Genomic DNA, 25,746 nt, shown 5'->3' with positions numbered 1-25,746 from the left:
CTCCTTATCTGTACAATGGGGATAATACCACTGCCCCATTTCACAGGGGTATTTAAAAATAAATTCATTAAATGTTTGTGAAGCATTCAGATACTATAGTGAAAATCGCAGTGGAAAAGCCCATGAAGAAATTAAAAATTCAGTCTTCAGAGCAGACATGAATAATGTGTAGTAAGTAAGGCCTGGGGCCACAACAATGAGCAACTAGGAGAAAACAAAATATAGAACAGCCGTTTGCTAAGTGAGCACCATCCATTCTATGCCCAGAATGAGGCCTGGGTCTTGGGGAAAAACAGTAGGTGAGTGTGTAATTAAAGACAATGATAATGCAAACACACAAGGGGGCTGAACTAAGAGTGCACAAGCAACCTTAATTCTGGCATTTCCTAACTTTTGAGTGATTTACTTTACACTTCATAAATGTTTTTAATGCTGTTTTTCTATGCGTAATTATCACATGTACTAAAATTGCTGCAAGAGCCACTCAATACAGCCTACTACAAGTCGTTTATCTTTAAAGATTTAAATATTAAACAGGGAGCAAACCATTTTACAGAAACAACGTTTATATTCTTAAAGGTCTGTCTCAACTGATGTGTGAGGAAGCCGAAAGGCTAACCCCCATTTATGGAATTGGGTTGGTCTTGTGAGCACACATCTACCCACGATGATGGGAGAAGAGATATCTTAGAGCTACAGTATTGTGACAACAAGGATAATTCATTTTAAAGTATATAAGAGTGAAAAACATGTATTTACAAATGTCCTATGCTTGAATTAAAACAATATTTACATTTCCCAAGGTCATCCTAAGGATATTTGCATACAGCAAAATGCTATTTTATTAAAATGTTTAGCTTGCAGGGACATTTTCAAGCTGAAATTCATATTTCTAAAAAAACAAATTTAATTACCTGTGTTACTGCTAATCCTTTTGATGCCCACTTCAAAGTCCAATTAAGTCCATGAAAAGATTCCCATTGATTTGAAGGGGCTTTGGATCAGGTCTCATTAACACCAGAAACGTTTTAAAAATCAACATTGCTTTTCCATCTTTATGCTCATTTTTTATACTTCATTGGTTCTCATACACCAAAACACTGCTACAAGGATTATAAACACTCCTGAGGAATATACCATGCTTTAACAGAAGTTTATAAAAGGCAGAGCACATTTCTATTACCATTATTATTATGCTTTGCAGGCTTTTTTTTTTTTAAATTAAAAAAATAACAAAAGCTACGTTTTTGGTCCTTATTTGAGACTGAAGGCCTTTGACAAGTCAAAATTAATATTTTTGTAAGATTTGATTGCATCATTTAAAACAAGAATAATGTTGCTTTTTAAATAAAGACATTGAAACATAGCCATTTTGTTATGCTTTTGTCATAAGGAGGGTCCTTTCTCTGAGTTCACAATACTCAGTGGAAGCAGAATGGTATTGTTTTAGTCAGTAGACTTTCATTTTCAGGACTTGATGAGACTTTAAGTTGGTGATTGTTACACACGAATATAAGAATGACTGTTTGCTTATTCAAGCAAGATAAAAAGTGCATGAGTAACATGACAGGCTGCTTTCCAATAGAGTACTGCAAAATCCCAGAGCAACCCGTTGTTCAAATTTTCTACAGTAGTGATATTCAGCCTAAATTTGGGAGGCTGGAACACAGGATATTGTAAGACAAATTACAAACAATTAAAACAAATTGTCTTTTTTTTTTTAAATCCCAGAGTGCAGCACATCTGCTCTGCAACATCTTAGAGTCCTGCATTTTTAGGAGGGCCAAGAGAACCGAATCCTGAGTTGTATCGAGCACTCACTACTTCCACTGGCTTCAAATGCTCAGCACCTCTAGGGATCAGGCTCTAAAACCCATTTCCATACTCATACAAGTAGTCCCTCTGATTTCAGTTGGGCTACTTGCGTGAATAAGATTAGCAGGCTTTAGACCCAAAAGTTTGTTTTATTTCATGCTTAGGGCCGATTTCTACTTTCACTTACAATGAAGTAAATTCTGAGTAACTCAGTTTACTTCAGTGGATTTAATGCTGATTTACAACAAAGGGTCTCATCCAACTCCTGTGGAGGTCCATCAGTGTCTTTCCATTGACTTCCATGGTAGTTGGGTCAGGCCCTAAAAGAAAAATTTGACCCTTATTTGTTAAAACCACACAAATTACATAAAGTATCATATTGCCCAATAAAGTCCAGAATAAAGGAAAGATTTAAAAGACCATGGGTGAAATCAAGGCCCCACAGAGGTCAATGGCAAAACTCCCATTGACTTCAATAAGGTCATCATACAAGTGGATCATTTCATTGGCTGGATTTGTAGTTGTGTATAGGTTTCTTTTGTATGTTATCATCACGCTGCAGCCATCCTTCACCAAAAAGTACATTCAGAAATTCATGAGCAGATAGACAAGTTTACAAATTTCAGAATAAAACAGCCTTTATCGATGTTTTAGAAAAAGTTTCAGGTAAGCTATACTATTTTTAATAGCATATTGATCTTACTCTAGGAGTTTGGATAGGCTGTGGTATTACTTTTATGAGGGATATTGCCTTTAAAAAAGAGCCAGACATAGCCAATGCTTTTCTAGGAAGCTCAGAAAAAGATTTCACAATTTTTCTGAAGCAACTAATATTGACTTTAGTCCATTGAGCTGAAAGAAGAAATAATGTGATCATATTAATGCATGAGCAGCGCCCAAAAAATATATGCATATTAATACTGCCCTATGAGTATCCATTACAAATATTTGCTGAGAATAAAATACGCATAGCTATACTGTTGATTTGATTTGTCAGTTTTAGATTTCCTTTTGCTTATGATTTACTCGTAAATGTGGCTGCTGAGCATGCTCTATTGAAATTATATCACATGTAATATACTTTGTAATTATATTTATAAATTAAGCTGAAAGACATTTATGTATTTTGTCTTTCTGAGGGGACGGTTTAAGGTACTGAAAGATAGATTTACATTTTCCTCTAAGAGTTCTAAGAGATTCTCCACAAACTTATGATAACAGTGGTCTACAATTTTTGAGAAGTCGTCTGCTTCAGAGATAAAATGTGATATTTATTATGTATTTTGATGTGCTGAATTCAAATATGACAATTAAAACAACTGATTGGCTACTGTTTCTAAGATATTTAAGTTTTTACATTTTATGTCTATGTATATTGTGTAGATAGTAGAGTTTTAATCATAAATTGTAAACCTAGGTCTTTTCATGTGTTTATGGTTGCTTTATATGATAATATTTCACCTGTCCTGTTTACGTAACACTTTAAAAATCAGCAAAAGGGTTATATAACTAAAATTTATTATGAAACAAAAGGCAAAAAACTATTATGTACATAGTTTAGTCCTATTCAGTGTCTACTCGGCGCTTCTTGGCTTGTCTCTTGTATTCATTAAATGGAGCATCTCTTGTCACTGTCCAGCAATAATCTGCAAGCATTGATGGGGTCCATTTGCCCTGATAGCCTGCCAGGAGATTCCACTGCTGTAGTCTGGAGCCCAACAGCTCTGCCTTACTCTTGGGTAGTTCCAAATCCCTGACAAGGTCATTCAGTTCACCTTGTGTTAGGAGGTGTGGTTCAGAGGAGGAGGATGGGAGAAAATGTGGGTCCTGTGACATTGATGGTTCAGGACCAGAAGTTTCATCCTCTTCCTCTTCCTCATCTGACTCAAGTGAGAATGATTCTGGTGCATCAGGAACCGGCAGTTCTTCTCCGTGGGGTACTGGGCGTATAGCTGATGGAATGTTTGGATAACGCACAGTCCACTTTTTCTTCTTTGACACACTTTTCCCAACTGGAGGCACCATGCAGAAGTAACAATTGCTGGTATGATCTGTTGGCTCTCTCCAAATCATTGGCACTGCCAAAGGCATAGATTTCCTTTTCCTGTTTAAGCACGGGCCAAGATTTGTTGCACAAGTGTTGCAGCATATGTGTGGGGCCCACCTCTTGTCCTGATCGCCAATTTTGCAGCCAAAAGAAAGGTGATAGGCTTTCTTAGCCATAGTGGTTATACTGCGCTTTTGTGATGCAAAAGTCACTTCACCACACACACAGCAGAAGTTATCTGCACTGTTCACACAAGTACGAGGCATCTCTGCTCACTTTGGCTAAACAGAAATGTGTCCCTTTGCAAAATCAAACACTGACAAATAAGGGAGCACGACACTGTATGATTTCTAAAGCTGATATAGGGCAATTCGTTCAGCAGAGTGATGTAAGCTTCGTTATGATTGCATCATCCATGACTTCTAGGAATAACATGATGCAATTCATATCACGTATGACGCAATACCAGCTTCAGATTGCATCATTCATTGTTTTGCCTCAAAAGCAAGTACTGTCCAAACCCAGTCATAGATTTATTCATAGATCCAGTCAAAGATGTATTTTAGTCATTTCTGGTTTAAATTGAGATCCTTCCCTTTATAACTCACTCATCCTCCGCCATTCCCAAGTCAAGGGTCATATATACTGACCCAATAGCATATCTTGAAAACTAGAGCCAATCAACAATTTTAAGCATCATTTTCGTTCTCAGTGATCCAGAATTAGTCAAGTTGGACTACATTTATTTCAGAAGCATTTTGGCTGTAGAGCAGTGTAATGGCAGAGTGGCGTGGGAAAGGGGCAGGAGGCCTGGGTTCTATTCTTGGGCCTGGCATTAAATCACTGTGTTACCTTGGGCAAGTCACTTAAGACTTGTTCCTCAGTTTCCCCATTTGACACAAGGGAATAAAACCACTACCCACCTTTGTAAAGCACTTTGAGATCTGCAGGTGATGAATGCTACGTAAGAGCTAACTATTGGTATTGCTTTAATGAGGGTAAACAGATATAAAGGAATTTGCTCCAATAAATCATTCATCAAACAGTAGCTTTCCTTTTATGGTAGTTGAATTCTCTTTTCTTTAACATAAATATTAAAGTTTACTCTCTCTGCAGTGCACGTAATCATTTACTGTTCTTTAGTTTTACGGGCATTGACAACTAGCATTACTTGTAAGTGCCATGATACCCATAACAAACACCATTTGTTGACATACTGTATTGATCTGACAGGAGCCTTAGTGCAACTATGGATCTGGGCTGCTCTTCTAAGTGGCCCCAGGACAAAAAGAGGTCTCAAGCATACATGATATGCTCCCAAACTGCCTTCCCTACTCCATGGTTCTCTGGTAATGAGCAGACTGTCTGTCAGAAAACCACCTCCCACCTGTGATGGCTTCAGACCACAAATGGTATCTGCATGAGTCTGTTTTGCTCACGTTCCTTCCGCATGCTGTCCTTTAATGCTGATAGCCTGTGCTTTTAAATGTTAAGTGTACAGTGCAGGAGCAAAAGCAATGTGCTGCAAGATGAATGTACCCTTGATTTCACATATTATAGGGTTGTGGGAGAGGGGGAAGGTAGAGAGGGAAAAACAAAACAAAGACAGACAGAAGTTGCTTGTGCATCTAGGGGAAAGTAGACGGAGAAAGAAGAGGGGATTGACTGTATCTTTAAGGCACAGTTCTGAGTTGGTGGAGGAATGGAGGCTTAACTGGACATAAAACTGAGTCTTAACTTTGGAAATAAAAAATCATCTTGTTTCAAGAAGTGCAGAGGAGCAACAGATTAATCATGAAACCTTAGCAGTCAAAATGGCAGCCATCTGCTCTTCACAATTCTCTCTCACAGGTTTTTTGGTCTATGTGAGACAAGTTCCTACTGGACTATTGTTCACATCACAAAAACCACCAGCATCACCACCCTCCCCATTTGGCAATCTCAGCAGAGAGGTACTGACACTGTGATTATCCCTGGAGCTCATGCAGGAGGATGCCTACAATCACTCTTCTTTCCCCAGCAATCAACACAAGGGGTAGGAACAAACTGCCTTGGAGAGATAATTATATTGTATTTGGGGCATATAACACAGAAGTTACCCAGGCTCTGTTCTGGCTGGAGATGCTGAGTTGTAATAAAGAATGAATAAGTACAGTTTTAGTTGCTATGACATACGAGTTAGCTGATATGGCATAATATGTGTTGTTGGGACTCTCCTGGTTCTAGTTTATTTTTTTTAAGTATTATTTGTACTCTTATGCCATAAATCAATCTATATGCCAATGGCAACAATCTCCTTAAGTTACTTTTTCTTTCCATTCCTCCTCCTACTTTCTGAAATGGGTGACTTTTATCCTTCTAAAGGGAATCTAAGAATGCTCTGCATTTTTATTCCAATGTATCTTGCTAAGAGCAGGACTCAAAATGATTGAGTGTTCCCTGCAGTATTCATTTACAGTTGTAATAAATAACGCTTTTGTACAGCTAATAGATTCATCTTATGATCTGTAATTGTTTACTTTAAAAAAGAAAACTGAGTAAAAAGTGCAGAATATTATAATCAGCACAGTTTTGTTCCTAAAGCATTTTCAATAAAATTATCACACAGATCACAAGTCAGACTTTCTGGAGTTTCCCAGAGTGATGCAGAGCCCAGTTTGAGTATTAGCAGGCTGCATCCTGCTCAATCCTGTAATTTTTAATGTGGACTTCTACTCGCAAGGCCAGCTCCAAGCATCAGCTTAGCAAGCACGTGCTTTGGGCAGCCACTCCGGAGAGGGGCAGCATGTCCAGCTATTTGGCGGCAATTCGGTAGAGGGTCCCTCACTCCCGCTCGGAGCAAAGGACCTCCTGGTGAATTGCCGCAGATCGGGATTGCAGCTTTTTTTTTTTTTTGACTGCTTGGGGCGGCAAAACTCCTGGAGCTGGCCCTGTCTACTCAGAAAAGTGACGGGAGTCCCAGGGTTCACCATTTATTGACTCTCAATTTCCATATGAAAGGTGTTCAGGTTAGAAGAACAAACAATTTCACAGGGAAAATTAAGCCCCGTTTACACTTGTTGTACCCACACTTTCTTTCGTTTATGCCCTCAGTTACACCAGTGCAGCCTCTCAACTGCACAGTTCTAGCTCACTGGAAGAAGTAAACAAATATTTTGATGATGCACACGAAGCAAGCAAGTAAGCAAGATGCAACTTTGAACACACATGGGGAGCAGATCTTCTGAGTTTAGAAGATGACATTTTTTACATAGCCAATTTTCAGAGGAGAACCACATTTACTGAACTGAATTTTTTCATGGAATGTTAAGTAATCTTTCCCTACCCATCCACCAGACACATTCAACATCACTGCCAGAACCCTTAATGGTTCCCATTCCCTCCACATAACACCTCTGTCCTTTAGGATCCATTTCCTGGCCACCATCCATTTTGCTGAAAATGACAGAACTCATTTCTCCTGGTGAGAGGGTTTGCTGTTTATTAACATGTGGCACTTTCTCTCCTTCATCCACCAGGGGGTGAGTACAAGTGGCTTGCCAGAGGGTTGAGGAAGCAAAGAGAGTTATGTGAAGCCTGTGAGTATCTTACCACCGCACATCCTGTCATTCCTCAGATAAGGTATGACAGCCATCATAAAGATTATGATCACAGGCTAAGTGGCCTTGAGCATTCAAGAAGTGCAGTAATCTCTTAGTGGGCTTTACCCTGTTGTACACTTTATTGGTAGTATGAAATGGATTGAAATTTTTTTAAAAAATTGCTGTATTTATTGGGTGTTATTGACATGGGTATGACAACTTTAGACAAACAGAAAAGTCCAATTATGTCTGAAATTCTAAAGCCATCTAGTTTACATTTTTCCCCTTTTTGTTCCTTTCTTATTACAATCACCTTTGTACAGAGCCAAAGAGAGAAAAAGAGAAAGCACTAGTTATTTCTCACTTCCATAATACAAGCTAAGAAAAGGAAACCATTAGGATCTTTTGGAGAAAAATCTGCATTAAAATATAAAATAAGACAACAATGTTGTCTACAGTAGTTATAAATAAAAATAGTAAAAAGAAAAGTACTGTCAGTTTAATTATAAAACTGATCTTTTTTGCTCATTCTACAAAAGCATGCAACTACTCTGAAAAATGAAACTGTGGACTTTCATATTTATTTATTGAACTTCCAGATCAAAGCTACTTAATGTAAACTAAAAAGCCTGTTATTTTTCCTAACTGTCAGTGTTGCAAATTCAACATGAAATCAGAAACAAAGAGCTGAGTATTTTCTGGCTCATGTGTCATCAACTATAAAGTGTCTACTCTGAAAATTAAGCTGACATCTCTGTTGCTGATGCATGAAGCAGAATAAAATCAAGCTCCCTTTCCCAGAGCTACATTGGCTGTGCAGATTAAACAAGTGCAAAATGTGGTAAAACATTAAATTAATGAATACAGTATGTAGCTAGAACTCTGAATAAACATGGGGTAGGACTACTAAGTAAGGAAGTGCCATTTTCACAGAATATAACTGCACATTAATGTTCTTTCATTTCTTTCAGTTATTTCTAAAACTAATAAGCTAAAACTTTATGGAGACTAGAGACTATGCTGACAAAAAAAATTGCATCAATGACAATAAAAAACATTACATATCAAACATTTCTTGTGGAATATTTTCAAGATTTTTCAGTCATAGATTTTCTATAAACTCATTTGTTTATGTTGAAATTTCTACCATTTTGCATTGATGCTATAAAAATCTTATTATTTGCTTAAGACAATATTTCAGAAAGCTTTAGACAGGGAAAAAATTCTTAAATTAGCTTGAAAATTCAGTTTCCAGGGCAACAAATGCAGTTCTCTGCATCAACATATTCTTTATAAAATTAATTACTGGAAAATCGTAAGGTACATTTTAAATAAAGTAACTTGTTTTTCCAATTACTTTGATATTTTTCTCCTAAACAAAATAATTGGTTTCTCTCTCTTTTCAGAGATTATCAATAATATTGCTGAATTATTTTACCTAAGTTCTTCAGCTACAACAGAGAGACAATTCCCAAATGCATGCAGTGTCTGTCTGTCTAGGCATTTATAACATAGCTTCTGAGTGCTTTTATAAATTTATGTAAACACCCATTTTAATCATCTTTATGTCAGTTCTTCTCAATCCATTAATTTATTTTTTCAAGTTAGAGAGAGAATGTAGCGCAGTGGTTAGAGCACACACACAAATAAGACAGAGTCAAGACTCCTGGGTTCCGTACCCAGCTCCTTTTCTAACTCTGGCACTTTACTGCTCTGACTCAGTTTATTCATCTGTAAAATAAATCTAAATATCTACCTCACACAGGTGTTGTGAGGTCTGATTATTGTCTACAAGCTTCATTAAGATCCCCAATAAGTTTTTCATGCCCACACACAGACTCGTCCATATAAAATAAATAAAACTCATTCAAGCTACGTCTCCCACATACTGAAAGAAAGGAAAGACAGATTATTATTTCCATCTCTGAATGTTTGGAAGGCATTTAGATGTAAGGTTCAACGGTCAATAGAAGCACCTGATACAACTATCACTGAAATTAAAGGGCATCTTTCCAGTGATTTTAACAGGAGGATCAGAGCCTAGGTGCACCATTTATTATGAAATAGACAGTATGTCTAAGGCTTGACAGCATCAGGGTTGTCTTAAGAAGCAAAGAATAAACCAGTTACCTGCACATTTTACTCCCTGAGCAATGAGGCCCCACATGAAGTTGGCACAGTATTCACACCAGTGTGGACCCCTGAATGTGTGAACCTAGAAAACAGTAACAGAAAGGACAGACTAGATTATTTCACAGGCAAAATATTCATGCGCATAAATGGGCCACAGTTCCCTTTTTACTACGGTAATATCTGCATTCATTTCCTTTCATCCTGGTTTGGGGCTTACCACTGAAGGAAAAGATGACACAATCTAAGAGAAAGATTTAACTGCCAAGATTCTTACAGCCTGATGGAAAAAGGTGACCTTGCCATCCTCAACAAAGGAGTCCAGTCCTCAGGAAATGGCTTTGCTTCACACTAACAGATCTGTAGGGTGAAGTGATGGAATTGTCAGCCCCACCTAACCTAGATCCGTGCAGCTGGTCTAGGCTCAGTAAGCCAGGATATGTAAACTAGCAGACAACCACAGTTTGCTATGCCTCTCCTCCCTTGACCACCACCAGGGATGGGATTTCAGCACTGTGCATTAGTGCTGTAAATGGAACTAAACGGCAACTGCTTTCCAACACAGAGAAGAGTATGTAAGGGAACTAGGGTCCCCATATTTGGGATTTATGCTGCCTGTCCCCTACAAATGGTCTTGCATGATATATGTAGTGACGCTGCAGGGCTTGTGCCTAAATCAGAAAGAGCCCTGCTAGGCAAATGTATTGGTACAATATATACTCCTGGGGGAATTCTGCAACAAAAGATTAAAAATTCTGTGCACAACATTTTAAAATTCTGCAAATTTTATTTGTCAAAACACCACAATATAATCACACTAGTTTTAATTATTTTTGGTCATTTATTTCAAAATACTTGTCAGCAAGTATGTCTGTAACAATACAGACAACAAAAATTCAGCAATTTTTTTTTGCTAAATAGAGTTCTGTATTAATATGCCTAGTAAGGAATTTGAGTAATTCATTTAAACTACAATATGTAACCATATTTCCCGCACCCATCAGAAGCAGTGCAAAGCCTTGGAGGAAAGCAGGGGTAATGGAGATGCTGAAGGAGAGGGAAGTAGATTGCTGGGAAGGAACCTGGGCGTGAACTTGGAGGGTTGTTGGATATGGATGGGAAAAGTATGGAATAGGTTTTTTTGGGAAGTGGGGCGGGGTTGTTAGGGTGCTTCCCCCATGCAGATCCTAGCTGACTTTTAGCCTCTCCCATTCAGTCAGGCACATCTGCCCTCTCCCCATGTGTCCTTGCACCCTCTGTCCACATGTCATTTCACCCCACTCAGACACCCACTCCGCCCCATCCCCATGTGGCCCTGCACCCCTCCCTCTGTCTCCATGTGGCTCTGTACCCACTCTCTTGTCCCCATGTCTCTATTCCCACACTCAGCCACTCCGCTTTCCTTATGTAGCTCTGCACTCCCTCCCCCATCACCATGTGGCCCTGCACCTCTCTCCCCTCTATGGCCCTGTGCCCTCCACTCCCATTCAGCCCGTGCCCCAATCTGTCCTCTCCCAGTAGCCCTTTTGAGCTAGTCTGAACCCCCAGCAACCCAACACTGTCTGTCTCCCCATAGCCCCTGTCTTCTGACCTGGCCTGACAGGTGCTGCAAAGAAGGCAGGCTCTTTCTCTCCCCTAGCTGCCTTGGAGCAGCTGCTGTGTTCTATCACAGCACCCTCTGGTGGGCAACATGCGGAACTGCAGCAAGATTTCAGCAGAAGCTTTTTTTCTGAGCAAAAAATATGTGAAGCTCATTAATTATGTGCATGTGCAGTAGCACAGAATTCCCCCAGGAGTTTACATAGCAATGCTGAATACACACAGAGGTTCCTTGGTTTACTATAAAGGATTAGCCTTTTTTTCAGAACAATGTTACATATTGAAAACCTATATGCATGAATTTAGTAAGCGGAAAATGAATAGGAATCCAATTAAGCAAGAACAAATTCAAAGCTAAGGAAGAAGCCAATGCTAGTCTCAGTTCAGTCTTGCCTGCCTGTTCCAGTCTTTTAGTCACAATGAGCCGCCTCTGATTTGTTTTAGTAGGTTTCCTGCTTAGAAAACCACAAGATTCTTGGCAGAAAAAATCATTATTTTGTTAACCAATGTAAAGGACTTTGAGTAGTTACTTGTAATAGATGATGAACTAAAATGAAATCAGTAACTGATGCTCATAAAGTAATGAAATTCATAGTTAAGAATATTTTCGCCTTAACTCATTCAGTTCTGGTTAGATATTGACAGAGGGTCATCTTGCACATATATATGCAATACCTAATCGTAAGTGGGTGTAGCAAAGAGAAAGGTGAACCTTTTAAAAATTGGGTGCCTTAAGTTAAGAATCTAAATTCATACAGTATTTAGTGGATATAAATAATGGATCTGAAGTGGCCTGATTTTCAGAGATGTCGAGCATCCACAGCACCATTGACTCCAGTGGGGCAGGAATAGGTCAAAATGACACTTATCTCATACAAAATGAGTATTCAGAGCAGTTCATGGAAATTTTGGTAAACATTTGGGTATCATTAAGTCCCCTAGAAATTGGTACCAATAAAGAAAAAGATGTAACTGCTATATGACAGGTATTTAGGTAAATCTAAGAGTCAGTATGGAAACTTACTCCTGAATGTCATTGTGATTTTTAAACAGAGTCAGGCTTTTAATGCTATGACAATCAGGTTTTCGTGGTACCTTCTTTGGTATTTTTAACTATAGAGTATTTGTAACTATATTAGGTTTAGACTGTGATACCAGTACTCACATTTAGCAATACCCTGCACCTTGAGTAGTTCCACTGAAGTCAATGGGCTGCTTGTGAAGTATCACTGTCCAACCTTGATATGTAACTAAAAAATATTGTTGACACTGTGTAATCCATCCCACTAACCTCTTGCCTGGCTGACCCTCAGCATCTGCTTCCTCTATTCCTGCCCCTTTGCTGTCAAACACCTCTGAAGGAAGTCCTTTGGATTTTCTCCACTACTGGCACAAATGCACTCTCTTTTCCTTCAGCTCTACTATGTAATTTGCCAGGGAACCGTACTTTGCCACCCTCGCTGAATTATACTCCATGGCCTCCCTATAGGATCTGGCTGACTTCTGCAGAGCCAAGCATGACATGATCAGTAGCTGTAATCACCTATTCCCCATGACCACCATCACCGAGATTTTTCATATGGTCTCCTCCTCTAATCCATCATGACCTCTGATTTCTTCCTGAGCATCTATTTTTCCTTAAAATATACGCATGCTCTGGTATCGCCCATCCAAAATGTCATACCTTGATGCCACACAGAGCTAACTGAATTTTTTTGCATGAAAAAAATTTCTACCAGAAAATATGATTTTGTTGACATCAAAATTTTCCAGGGAAAAATGTTGATTTTGATTAATGTTTTTGATTTTCTGGTTTTGAAAAATGAAACAAAAATGGTATTTTGAAATTCTGATCCTTTTCCTTTTGCTCAAAAATTCATTTTAGCATTAGCAGTTATAAACTTTTCAGAATTTTTTGTTCCCTGAAATGGTTTCATATTTTGACTTTTCATTCCAATTCAGAATGGAAACCAAATTCCACACAGGATGAAAATTTTGTTTTCCAAACGATCTAATGCCACGTTCCCCTCCAGTTAGTGGTCTCTCTCTCACTTCATCTGCAAAATCATTGAATGGGCCACGTACAACCCTTCCTATAACTCTGTTCTGTTTTTTCCTCTCCATTGAAACTGCCCTTACCAATATCTCTAGTAACCTCATGCTAGCCAAATGCCTGGGCTTCTCCTCCATTCTAATCCCTCTTGATCTGTCTGCTGCTTCTGCCAATCATATCCTACTTCTTGACATCTTGCTTTCATGACTGCATTTTACTCTGGTTCTCCTTCAACATCTTTTTTGGTGGGCCCTCCTCTTTTCCTCTCTCACTCCATGTGGGAATGGAACAAAACCCAGCCTCGTCACCTCCCTTTCTACCTTTACACAATATCCATCCTTCTATTGATGACTCACAAATCTACCTGTCTACTGCAGCCTCTCTCCTGCCACACAGTCCAGGCTGAGGGCTGTCTTTCTGACATCTCCTGCATTACTCATTGTCAAATCAAACATACATGGCTAAAAGTGAACTTCTGAGGATACATCCTCTCAACCCCTTCCTACTTCCCCTAATTCTTGGTCACTGTTGACAATAACAAAATCTACTTTGCTACCCAGGCCCAATACCTTGGGATTGTCTTAGACTCCTCACACTCTCTTATCCCACACATCCAGGCTGTATCCAAATCCTGTCACCACTTTTTGTATAACAACTCTAAAAAATGAGCTCTTTCTATCTACAAAGTTGAATGTGAATGTTGAATACTGTGATCTATTAACCTTTACCTTCCCTGACCCGCTGAAAAACAGTAGTATACCAGAAGTCCTAATTTAAGTTATACCTTTTTTCCCCCGTATAAAAAGCAACTGCCATATGCAAATTTTACTTCCTTATAAGATGTGAAAGCGGAATTGCCAATTTGTAGCTTCACACTCCAAAAAAATTCTTATTTTTGTCATACTTTTTCCATGATCTTTCATCCAGGAAGTTCTTGGAAGAGAGGGAACAACCAATTTATCAAGATCTATTTTTAATTTATAAAATTTGACTTAACTGACCAGTTTTAAAAGAACAAACCTGCCTCAAAAACACACTAAGTTCGACCACAGCTCCCTCCCCAAAGCCTGAGAAAATAGGAGAGTCTCATATTGTGGCTTAAAGTACAACAGACTCTCTCTGTCAGATCGAACAGGAAAACAAGTTTCAGAGTTGAGTGTCCTCCATTTGTATTTAAATGTTTAACTCTAGGCACCTTTATTCTGAATTCTCCACAGTATAAATGGGGTACATTAGATCGAAAGAACTACTGGGATGGGACATGGAAAGACAGCTTGTCTCTGAGGTTTGCAGAATTCTTAATTCTTTTACTGAAAGCCATTTTTCTATACACAGAAAAAACTGCTACACTCCAGTGATTTATAATCACCTCTCTTTTTGTACTGTATTTAATTAGTTTAATTAGAGCATTAGGTAGTGCTTATATGTCCAAGGTCAGACACTTAAAAAGTCCCAATAAATAATTTCACTGAGGGCTCTGATGACAGCATATACCACAAGCATGACATACTCAAGCAGGTCTCACTCGCAGTGATATTTGAGGCCTTGGTAAAATAGGTCAGTGACATACCAGCCATAAGAGTTAGCTATCTAGATCTTTCTGGGGTCCATCTTTCTGCATATTATCTTTGGCTTTTTGAAATTATTAGGCTGCTCTTAGGATAGCTTGACTGTAATATGAGAGACAAGAATGACCCAGCAAATAAATAAAATTCATAATCATTAATAGAATAAAACAGGTAGACTTATGTTACACTCAAAATTAAACAAATTTAGAAACTCTAGTTTTCTTATTTTACCTAGCAGTTATTCTAACGAACATTTAGAAAAAACAAGAGTTTATGAAGGAATGCAATAAAAATGCTTCAGAAATGTGATGTGATAGAAAAAGACTAATTTGGAAAGCCTCATCAAAGCCAGCAATGAAAAGTATGGAAGGTTGGATGTGACATGTGAGGTATGTATAGTTTACCACTGAAGCATACAAATCATAGTCCTAATGACTGTGCCTTGAGACAAAAAAAAAGTCTTCACAATTTATAAACTAAAGCCAGTATCCACTATGCTAGTCCCTGAGGGCATCAGCTTTTTTCTTCATCTGTCTCAGATGACACCCATACTTTTTATATTGCCATGTAGCTTATTTTATGCACATCTCATTTAGGTGTCAGTCAGAATAACAGTTTCTGACAAATCCATACATTTAGCAAATATGTCATGTATTAATTTAAAAAATAACAGAACAACACTGCAAGGGTACCTCCTGGGGTTCATAAGCTAAGTAGACTGAGGCCTGGCCAGTGGTTGGAGGGGAGACCTGCAAGGGAAGAGTGTTGCAGGAAATAGTGTTGGAGGCTGAATAAGTGACACTTTTTGTGTCAAGACTGAATTGATAATGTAATGTGGTATTCAGGAGATGCTGACGGAGATGCTGTCTTTCAGGCAAGGCATAAAACTGAGTTTCTAATAACTTGTAGTCTGATGCCACTTTTATGAAGACAAGACTAAGGGCTTGTCTACACAGGGCTTTAGTTTGCATCTGCAAATTTTAGTCCACACTAGTGTGTTGTGCACTAACTGGCCTGTGAGAACCCTGCTGATATGCACTAAAAGTTCCCTAGTGTGATTAATACAATTAAGTCCTATTACATTAACATGCACTAGGGAATGTTTAGTATGTGCCAGAAGGGATACCACAACCAGTTAATGTGCGACATGCTAGTGCAGGCTAAAATCTACACTCCTGTGGTGCTGACTAAAGCCCTGCTGCAAAGGCAAACCCTAGGGTGTTATTAGCTCATAGGACCTAGCTGAATTCCACTGTCAGCAACTAAATTCTGCCTGTTTAAATTCCCCATGCAGTTAATAGTGAATACAACATTCTTTTATTTTTTTATATGTAAATTTATTCTATGGCATTTTAAAGTATGTCAGCTTGAATGATTAACTCAGTCTGTAGTATGCTCACTGCCACCATGGATTTTACCAAGCACTGGAATAAACGTGCCACTCAAGCAGCCATAATTTCTATAAGAAAAGTACTCTATATCCATATCTGGTCTGACAATGAAGTCACACAGATGCAAAGGGTGAAGGAAACAGATGCCAACAAGAAATGAATCAACTCAAATATCAATTTGGCCAAAATTCCTATACAATCTTTAAAATAAATGCTTTGTTGTTAAAAGCAAAGAGAAGTTAAAAGGCCACACAGCAAATCAATGGAAGAACTGTGATTAATATACCGTACAGTTGCTTTTATTTGAAGATATAATAGAAATGAAGGCTATGGTACACTCTCTCTTGAAAGTGCGCTGACTGTATTTGTATCAACAATGGTGTCAACTTCCCAGAGCTAGTCTTGAATTGTGTCAACAACTTTGTTCAGCACTTCTTGAGAGGAAGGGCCATGCTGCACGGAGTGCACCATCATTCAGAGAATCGAGTATAAATAGGACCTTTATCAGGAAAGAGCTCATTGTCTTGAATGTTGAGCAGGCAAACATTCCTCCAGGTCCTCACTCATACCAAGCCAGGAGCGCTGTCAAGTCTTTTTACTTCCTGCTTTGTGCTGATCATGTCAGCAGGAATGTGAACAACTGGGAATTATACTGAAGTAGTATGCTATAGCAGGACCAATGCAGGAAGCAGAAGAAAAGAGAGAGAGAGAGAGAGAATAATTTTTTGCCAATTTAATAAAAATGATGACATTTCTTTGAGCAATGGAATAATGGATTTTTCTTTAAATTGATATTTAGAATCTGAATCACATGCCCCATTTTAACAGAGAGTCTACATCACTTGATACCATGTCCATGTAAAATACAACAGTTAGAAACTGGAGTTGAAAACTAAACAGAGTTCTTAGATTTAAAGCTATTGAGCAAAAGAAATGTAAAATATTCCTCTGAAAGGGCAGATGATAAAGGGACTTCACTTTGCTATGTGCTGCCGCTAATTTGGAGAAAAGCAACTGATAAGAAGCTATGACACACTATGTAAGCTCCTTGAGGCAAATGCCTTGACTGCCTCATTACAGCCTTTCTAAACTTCACCATGTAAGTGAGCTAGTCAGCTGTCAGGGCCATGCACGTGCACGGGCATGAGACCTAGAAATAGAGATGTGTAAAGCTCCTTGTGTCTGTACACAGTAGTTTGAGTAAAACAAGGATTTGAAGAAAATGCTATTTTATTTTTTAAACAAAGGAGGAAAGCTTGAAATTGAGGACTGGCACGTAAAAAGAAGTGGTAAACTAGTTTTGTGCTGCATAAAGACATTGCCTTGGAACAGCTAGGGCAAATGTAACAGTAATTGAATACTTCTGTTGGAGAGAATGCACCAAAGCCTAAACCTTCATGGTATGAAGTTATCTTATGGTCTATTATTAGTTTCAAAAGCAGAGATACAGAATCTCTGAAAGCTTCCTTGAAGCCTTGAGGAACTTTTAAAAAGTTTTCTTCACTCTGGATTTATGTGAAGAAGAGCTTTTTTCACCTTTGAATGATTTTTAAAGTTCTAAATGTCTAAAAGAAACCTCAAATTTCTCAGGGTTCTCTTATCTCTGAGAACGTGTAAAGAGACAGGCTATGTTTTTTAAAAACTAGAGAGAAACTCAGTTATCGGAATGTTAATTTGTGTGTAGTGACTCCTTTAAAGATATTCTGAAATAATTTAAGAAGCGTAGATCCGGATCCAAAGTTGTTGTAAATTAGTATAGCTCTATTTACTTCAATGGAACCAGGCCAAATTACACCAACTCAGGATCTGGCCCATAGTTTCCAAACAATCAGATATGAAACCATATAGATTAGTATGAAAAGCTATGAAAAAAATGCATCCAATGAACATTTGAAGGGTTTGCCACATGGTGGTTTTTTTCTCTGTAACATACGCACTATATTTCATCTTTCAACTGTAATAAGTCTTACACCAAGTCTACACTGGAAATTTTTGCCAGGATGATAATGTCAGGACAGCGATTTTTCACTACATTCTTATACCAACAGAAAGCCTGAGCGTGGATACAGTTATACTGGCAAACAAGTGCTTTTGCTGGTGTAGCTTATTTTGCTCAGGGAACGGATATAAACTATCCTGGCAAAAGCTCTCTTTTGCTGGTATAAGCTGTCTCTTCACTAGAAGGGGTCTGTTGGTATAGCTATATGACAAAATCCTTTCTAACACAGAACTGCCCTCACTTCAATCTCCACTTGTGTAAGGCTATATTCTGCCTTCAGTGACATGGTGCAAGCCCTTTGCCTTCAGTGTAATAGAGAACAGTATTTTGCCCTTTTGTTGAGTCCTGTGTTATGATGACACATAAATATTAGATACATGCTAGGGAACCAAAAAAGAAGGGTTTATCAGCATCTCTGCTGACAAATTAAATGGAAAAATGCGTCTCAATGGAACCAAGTTTTGGTTTTAAAGAGATTAAGTTAGCATGTGCATCAGTAATTTACCATAGTAGTCTTGCAACCAGTAATACAAGCATGTTAAATTAACCAGTCATGTTCTGACAGACACTAAGTAGCATAGCAACAAAGACAACAGCATGGCAATTGCAAATACTGCACAAAAAGGTTAGATAAATGTTCTTCTGGAAACATATTTCCTTTTTATCCATCACAAAGTAAGTAAGATGACATCCTAGGGAAAAAACACAGGAAAATGTATATATTGTAACATACGATTCCAACCCTGCTTCGACAGATGTGAATATCTCCTTGCTTCAGTGAAGCAGTACAGGACTAATCTAGGTAGAAAAGTATTTTTGCACCTTGAAATACGGACATTTATGAAATATCTGCAGAGTTCTTCTCCTAGCAAGATTCACATTCCGCAAGAATCAAGATACTGGTGGTATACCCACAAACAAGTCAAGGGAGATCAAAATGATCAGTTCCCCAAGACCCGTGAATCATACAATCCAGAGAAGGAAAAGACCTCCTAGATTATCTAGCCCAACTCCCTAACACCGTAAAATTGTTCCCTACAGTATATTTGCTACTGTTTTGTCCAGTCTTGTTTTAAATATGCCGAGTGATGGGCCTTCCACTACATCCCCATAGAGAGATTATTCCACAGGCTTAATATATCTCCCTGACAGGAAGGTTTTCCTGACATTCATCTTAAAATTTTTCTTCTCTTTCTTTCCTCCCATACCTCCTGATTATATTCCCTTTCTATGACCCTAAATAATCTCTTCTTCCTCTGCCTTGGTGTTTATGTCCTTCAACAATTATTATAAATTATCATTCTTCCCCAACCTCAATAGAAACAGCATGTTCGGCCTCAGCAGCAGGGAGACGGTGGGATAGGGCAGAGGGATACAAATAATACCATGACAAGATATGGGGTGGGGAGAAGAAAGAGAAGGAAAACTCTGTATCACTGTAGCATTTTAGGAATGGGGGTGGTTCAACTGAGGAAAATGTGGAGGGATTCTCAGGGCTGTGGAATCAAGCAGACATTCCCATGGAAAGAAGTTGCATATTCCCCCAAACTTAATACATTCAGTTTGAAAAAGAATGTTTCCCATTTCTTTATTGTGCATGCTCAGGGACCCAAGACTAGCCTCAAGTCCCTCACTGTGGGCATGGCTCTATAGATCACTTGTCTGATCTGGTCTTCAAAATTTGTTTGGAATAAGTATGCGGCTGCGAGATCATATTGTCCAGGAGCATAATCCAATTTCTACTGCCCCTGTCCCAATACTGGTTGGTAGTCTGATTTTGCAGATAGTTCAGATCCTTGGTCTTAATCTTAACATTATTTAATTGATAAGGTCTCAGCTACATTAGAAACGTCATCTCCAGCTACAAACTACCAAAACAATTGAGCTCTCCTGAGACAACATAGTTTACAGAAACTAGAAGAGAACACGTAACAGGTAGAGACAAAGAAATAGCAGTTGAGGTACCCAACTGTGGAATGAACCTCAGGAGGAGATTAGACAAATCCAGTCTGATCACTTTAGGAAATGCTGCAAAACCTTCCTATTTGGCAAAGCTTTCCCCCCATAACCAGACCATCATCTGCAGCTTCAACTATTCCTCTCTTCCCTGATTCAAAAACCAAAGAAAAAAACGAACACTCAGACCAGGCCTGTCTTTAGCCCCCAAAGAGAAGACACTCACTCTATAGTATTGGGTTGCAGCACAAAACTGATAGCAAGATTTCAGTACCTGTTGAGTCATGTCCATAATGGGAAATAAATCTAAATATAGGGAGGCCTTGATATGGTTGATGGCAGGTTGGAATCATAAAGATGATTCAACAGATGGCCCTGGTTTGTTTGACAATTGAAATATTATACAGTACGCTGGACTACACAAGCAGGATAAGTGAACTGAAAGTAAAATACACCAAAATAATCAGTATGGCCAGATCTACTTTAAGCCACATTTATCATCTCAGTTCACTCTCAAGTCTCACTGTTTAATTACTGTTAAATAAAGTGTCATTTTAAGCAAATTCCTTGTAATTGCTATGTTTGGAATTACTTATTTTGCTTTTAATAATAAAGTTTATGTAAAAAAACAGAAAAGTAGATGTGCTTATATTTTATCAATATAAATATATTCAACAGTTACCTCTTACCTTGAGGTTATATATTAAAAACTCACTCTGGCTTGCCATTTATAAGTTGTCATCCCTCTTTTTTACTTATGGAGAGAAATTAAACAGAATTCAGCCACAATGAATTTGCATTTGAGAAATGTAAACATCACATCATAACTGCACAATCTAGAAAATACTATAGTATTTGCAAATGGTGATCATTAACTGTGCGAACATGGTCCTACTTACAGAGCTCAGAATCATCCACAGTGGGCAGAATCAGGCTGCACTTAGGGCAGAAAATAGCTTTGGGATGACAACTGGACTTTCAGGTGACTTAAACAACACTGTGCGTCTAAAAACAATTATGTCAACACAGAGTTTAACCCCTTTTTCTAATTCCACATCAAACAAAATCAGAGTTAGCAGATTTATTGGTGATTTGAAGGGGACAGCTGTTGTGTTTGTGATATAGTCCCATCACCACTGGTATTTACAATTTCTTCACCTCATTATTCAACAAAAGATTACTTAGAAATATTGTAATGCAGTAGCAGAAATATTTTAAAGTTTGCTAGAGGCAGCAGCCAAGTCTTCTGCCATTTTGCATGCACCCAGGAGCCAGCAGAAGAATGCAACAAGCCTCCACATTGTTTTCCAAGATGATGGCATGGTTGTAATAGCACATGCAACAAAAATAATTCTTCATTTCCTCTCCCCCAACTGTGCTAGTGAGGCACTTACTTCAAGTGCTTGGTGAGACAGTCTAATTAATAAAATAAATTAACTCCACCTCATATATGTATACCTGCCTTTTACCCCAAAGGAATCAAAAGCATGTTATTGAATGTACATACACAACGCTATGCAGCAGTTCAGACAGGAAGTAAAGAAGCCTCCCATTTTCAAGTGCAAGATGCAGAAGGAATCTAGGGAAAAAATAGGACATTCCCAGGTTGAAAGTCTCCCAGGCCACCTCTCTCCTTGCAAAAAGTGATGGGGTAAGGTAGAGCATCAGCCTGGAAAGAGCTAAGAGATTCCTGCCTATCACATAGCTGGCAAGGAAGAGGAAGCTGAACCGTGTATCCTCTCTTCCTCTGGTTGATGGATGCAAAGCAAAAGGCCAGTGGGGACTACATCCAGGTTGGTCCATCGAGTTGCTTTATTTTGTGTTCAAACAATAAATGGTGTCCTGAGGCAAGGAGCTTCACAATGACTTGGACAGGGTGTTTGCTTCCTTTACTGAGCTGGTAAAACAGTCCAGCACCCTGCTAGTGACCTGAGATATTTAGTTAGGTGATTTAAAATGAGTATAGCTATACTTTTAGGATGACAATCTGACTGTCATACTGAGCAACAATGCAGGGAGCCACATAATCTGCTGCTTGCTGTTGGTTTCAGATCTATGGCACAATAAATTTGGAGGGTTTATAGTTTAAAAAAAAAGAAACAAAAATAAGGATTTTTAAAGCCATTGTAAACGGAGGTGACGGCCAGACTTTATCATTCAGGACAACATCCCTTTAACAGGTAAATTTACTGTCATATGCCCACTGGCACACAAGTTTCTGTTATTGTGAAGAATTAGCAGATTTTAAAAAAATAATTTAACAAAAGGAATCTGTTTACACTGACTTCATTTTAATGGCTTCGTGAAAGAAACGGTGTACTTTTAATAGGTGTATTTTTCTAACAGGAATACATTTAAGGGAAGAGCAGTACAACAGTGATAATAATAATAATAATATTGTTTGTGCAGTATTTACTTCTTAAGATCAGGCAGTATGTTTAAGCAGCTAGCATAACAAATTCAAATGTACAAGGACAGTGCTATAGAAAATCTATTTCAGAAAAGAAGCAGACTAACAAGAATCAGACCATCAGAGTATTTCCAGAACAGAACAGAAATATATGCTATTTCATACAGCAGCTAAGAAAGAACGCGGTATACAAAATGAAACATAAAAAGTATTTTATATATATGGGCGTTCATGGGAAATCAATATCTATTAGCACTTATGATTATCCTCAAAATCTAAGGCAAAGGCCTCAGTTGCAAGGCAACATTTTAAATCACCTGTACAACCCAGGTTCTTGTAAAAATATACTGTGGATTTAATTAACAGCCAGCAGGATTATTCTGTGCCAGATGTTCATATTAAATGCTAATTTTCTATTTTTATATAATTTTGTATACATTTTTCAAATTTATACTTATTGCAGGAGTCCTGTCCAGAAAAACATTGTGATGATAAAGGTTTCCAATTCTAGTGATGTTATGAACTTGAGAGCTAGAAGCCATATTTAAAAAAAAAAAAAAATCAAATGAGTGTTGACTACTGGAACTGTAAGAAAAAGTAAAATATCAGATGGAAATTGAAACAGAAAATAAGTGAATGTTATCAGATTTCTTGCTAAAATATTCAGGATTTCCCCCCCACTCTAACATTTTAAAAAAATCTGTAAGGGAAAAAACCACCACCAACAAAAATCTGTTCTAGGCACTCAGTGTAAAGTTGATATAATCACTCAGTTCACTTATACAGTTTTGCATATACAGCTTACCTAGTATATGATAAATTTGGTTGCAAAAAGCTGAATTTCTAAGACTTTACATGATAGTTACAACAATCATGTACATAGAGCAGATATACTGTCATGCGTATCTCTTAATGGATAAAAGAGGAATATATTTATAAAAACACATTAGAATAATTAGAAGCTACATAAAAGTAAAAGCAAATTATATTAAAATGAAGAGTAGGTGCTAGTGTCAGCAGCTTCAATAGTCCCCTGGTAAACCATACTCCTTTCATCAGAGTCAATTCATTAACACAGGAGAAAAGCCAGAAACTAAGGGAAATTCAGACCATCTGCTCAATCCAGATGCAATAGAACATGCTTCTTATATTCAATGCTATTTACCAGCAACAAACAGAGATAAGATCTGTTTAATCCTCTAATCAAAGATTGAACAAAGGTCTTTTGACATCTCTGTTTCACAAATAAAAATTAAACTAAAATAATTATAATTAAAAGATAACTTTCTCACTGTATTTCACTGTTAACTTTTTTCTCTCTATATATAGAAACAATTTTAATTAACATAGATACCCCAGGTACAGTAAGTAGGATCACAACAATTAAATGTATTTAAGCATTCACTATATTTTTGCTGCTAATTTATATTTTTAAATGTCTAATTGCTTTAACTAGCAAGAATATTTTAGCTGAAGTGTTTAAGTTTTTAAAAAGCCACATTGCATGTATTTACTTGCAGTCTTGAAGCTATTCTAGAACTAAAAAACATTTTCTGTAGTTATAAGTTGAAAAAAGTAGGGTAATTCTTACCTTGAAATTGTGAACCTTTTCATATTTTGGAATATGTTCATTTTCTTTCAGAGTTGCTCTTCTGACAAGTGATGTCAACTGTGAATAAGCAAAGAGTTTAAGAGGTTGCCAAATTGTCACAGATGACTTCTGAGAACCCAGTTTCATTCCCAAGGCTGCTATCAATAAATCTTGTTGACGGCTCTCTTGTTTTGAGTTGTGAACTGCAGATCTATTAGCTTTTTGCCCTGACCAAGACTCTTTGGATGGCATTTTAGAATTGACAGGAAATAAAAATAAAAAGCTGTATTGATCTGTGCTCTCTGTAGCTCAATCTGAATTCAAAAAAACAGAAACAAACATTTCAGAAACCTAAACTGATCTGGAGAAAGACATATTCATAGTGATGATAGTGATGCACTTCTTATAAAAAGGCTGATGTAACTAGGCAGATTCTTCTTGCTTCTGTTTTTAAAGGGCTCTAATATGAGCTTGAAAAACTTAAAGGTCTAGATACCAATAAAATTAGAGTTACTATTAATGTAAGAAAGCCCAGCGTCTCTTCATCCATTTAAAAAAACATGTTATTTAGTCAAATAATGCATTTCTAAAAGCTCTCATTCCTACTCAATACACTGATGCCCATTTTGAATGAAAGATGCTCACATACTGCATATAATCAGTTTCTAGCAACAGACACTCTGCTAACCTCAGTCTAGCAAGGAGGGGGTTTAGCAGTGAGGGATGGATTAGACTGGTCACATTACAAAGGCAGATAGCCAATGAAAAAACAGCAATAGTATTTAAGTACTGTATTCCTTAACTCACTCACTCTCCCTCCTCCCATGTAAGACTTACTTGCTGGCTCAAGGAAAAATATCAGCAGGAAGATAATGAGCAATGAATGAGTCATGCATCATTACAAAATGGCATCTTTTGCCATTTAAAAGCTGAGGAGATGGTAATATATTTTCATGCTTAAAAATACTGTGAAAAGATAATCCAGGAGAGACTAAGGAAACAGCCCCATTTTTTTTGCTAACTACGAAGTGATGCTGGCAACTGGAACCAAACTGTATTAATGCTGAGCATAGCAGTCAGTGCAGATTGTTTTTCATTTATAATGACACTATCCTTGTGTTTGTAATATGTGTTTCAAAACCTGTGTAATAAACTAATTCTACTGAGTGGAAGTGTCAGCTTTTTCTTCTCTCCAGTGGAGATCTCAGCACTTAAAATGTATCCCACCAAGACCTCACCTCTTTAAACCACCTTTTCCACCCAAAGATCTGGGATTAGATTCGCTGTGGCCTTGCACATTGCGTAGTTGTGCACATCAGCACAAAATGAGTGCAAAGTGGGTGTAAAATGCTACCAGGTCAGAAGGGTAGGGTTTCACACCCATTTAGCACTGGTGTAAACAATTATAGAATGCTAAGGGCACTGGAGGAGCTGGTTGCTACAGCTGTGGCCTTGCATGCACAGACTTGACCAACTAGCCAGGGTGCAATCCCCATCTACTCTTCATCCTCCATCTAAACTCCAACACCACAAGCACTCACCCCCTGCAGTAGGGGAGAGAGATGACCAGTTTTTATACCCACCAGTCTATGTGTGATGCCTAAGA

General features: G+C 38.0%; 1 protein-coding gene across 4 annotated transcripts in view; it reads right to left on the bottom strand.

The window, feature by feature from the left end:
- Positions 1–25,746, bottom strand: part of CHN1 (chimerin 1) — a 160,760-nt gene that overhangs the window by 17,638 nt on the left and 117,376 nt on the right. For all 4 annotated transcript variants that reach the window (XM_030580865.1, XM_030580866.1, XM_030580867.1 and 1 more), the window contains 2 exons: positions 24,141–24,218; positions 9,574–9,658 (listed from right to left, as the gene is read on the bottom strand). In XM_030580865.1, coding sequence (XP_030436725.1) covers positions 9,574–9,658; positions 24,141–24,218 — 163 coding nt within the window. The remainder of the gene's footprint in view (positions 1–9,573; positions 9,659–24,140; positions 24,219–25,746) is intronic.

The sequence above is a fragment of the Gopherus evgoodei genome, chromosome 11, assembly GCF_007399415.2.
Source record: "Gopherus evgoodei ecotype Sinaloan lineage chromosome 11, rGopEvg1_v1.p, whole genome shotgun sequence".
In the NCBI taxonomy this organism is placed as follows: domain Eukaryota; kingdom Metazoa; phylum Chordata; order Testudines; family Testudinidae; genus Gopherus; species Gopherus evgoodei.
This window is presented reverse-complemented; position numbering and strand designations above follow the sequence as displayed.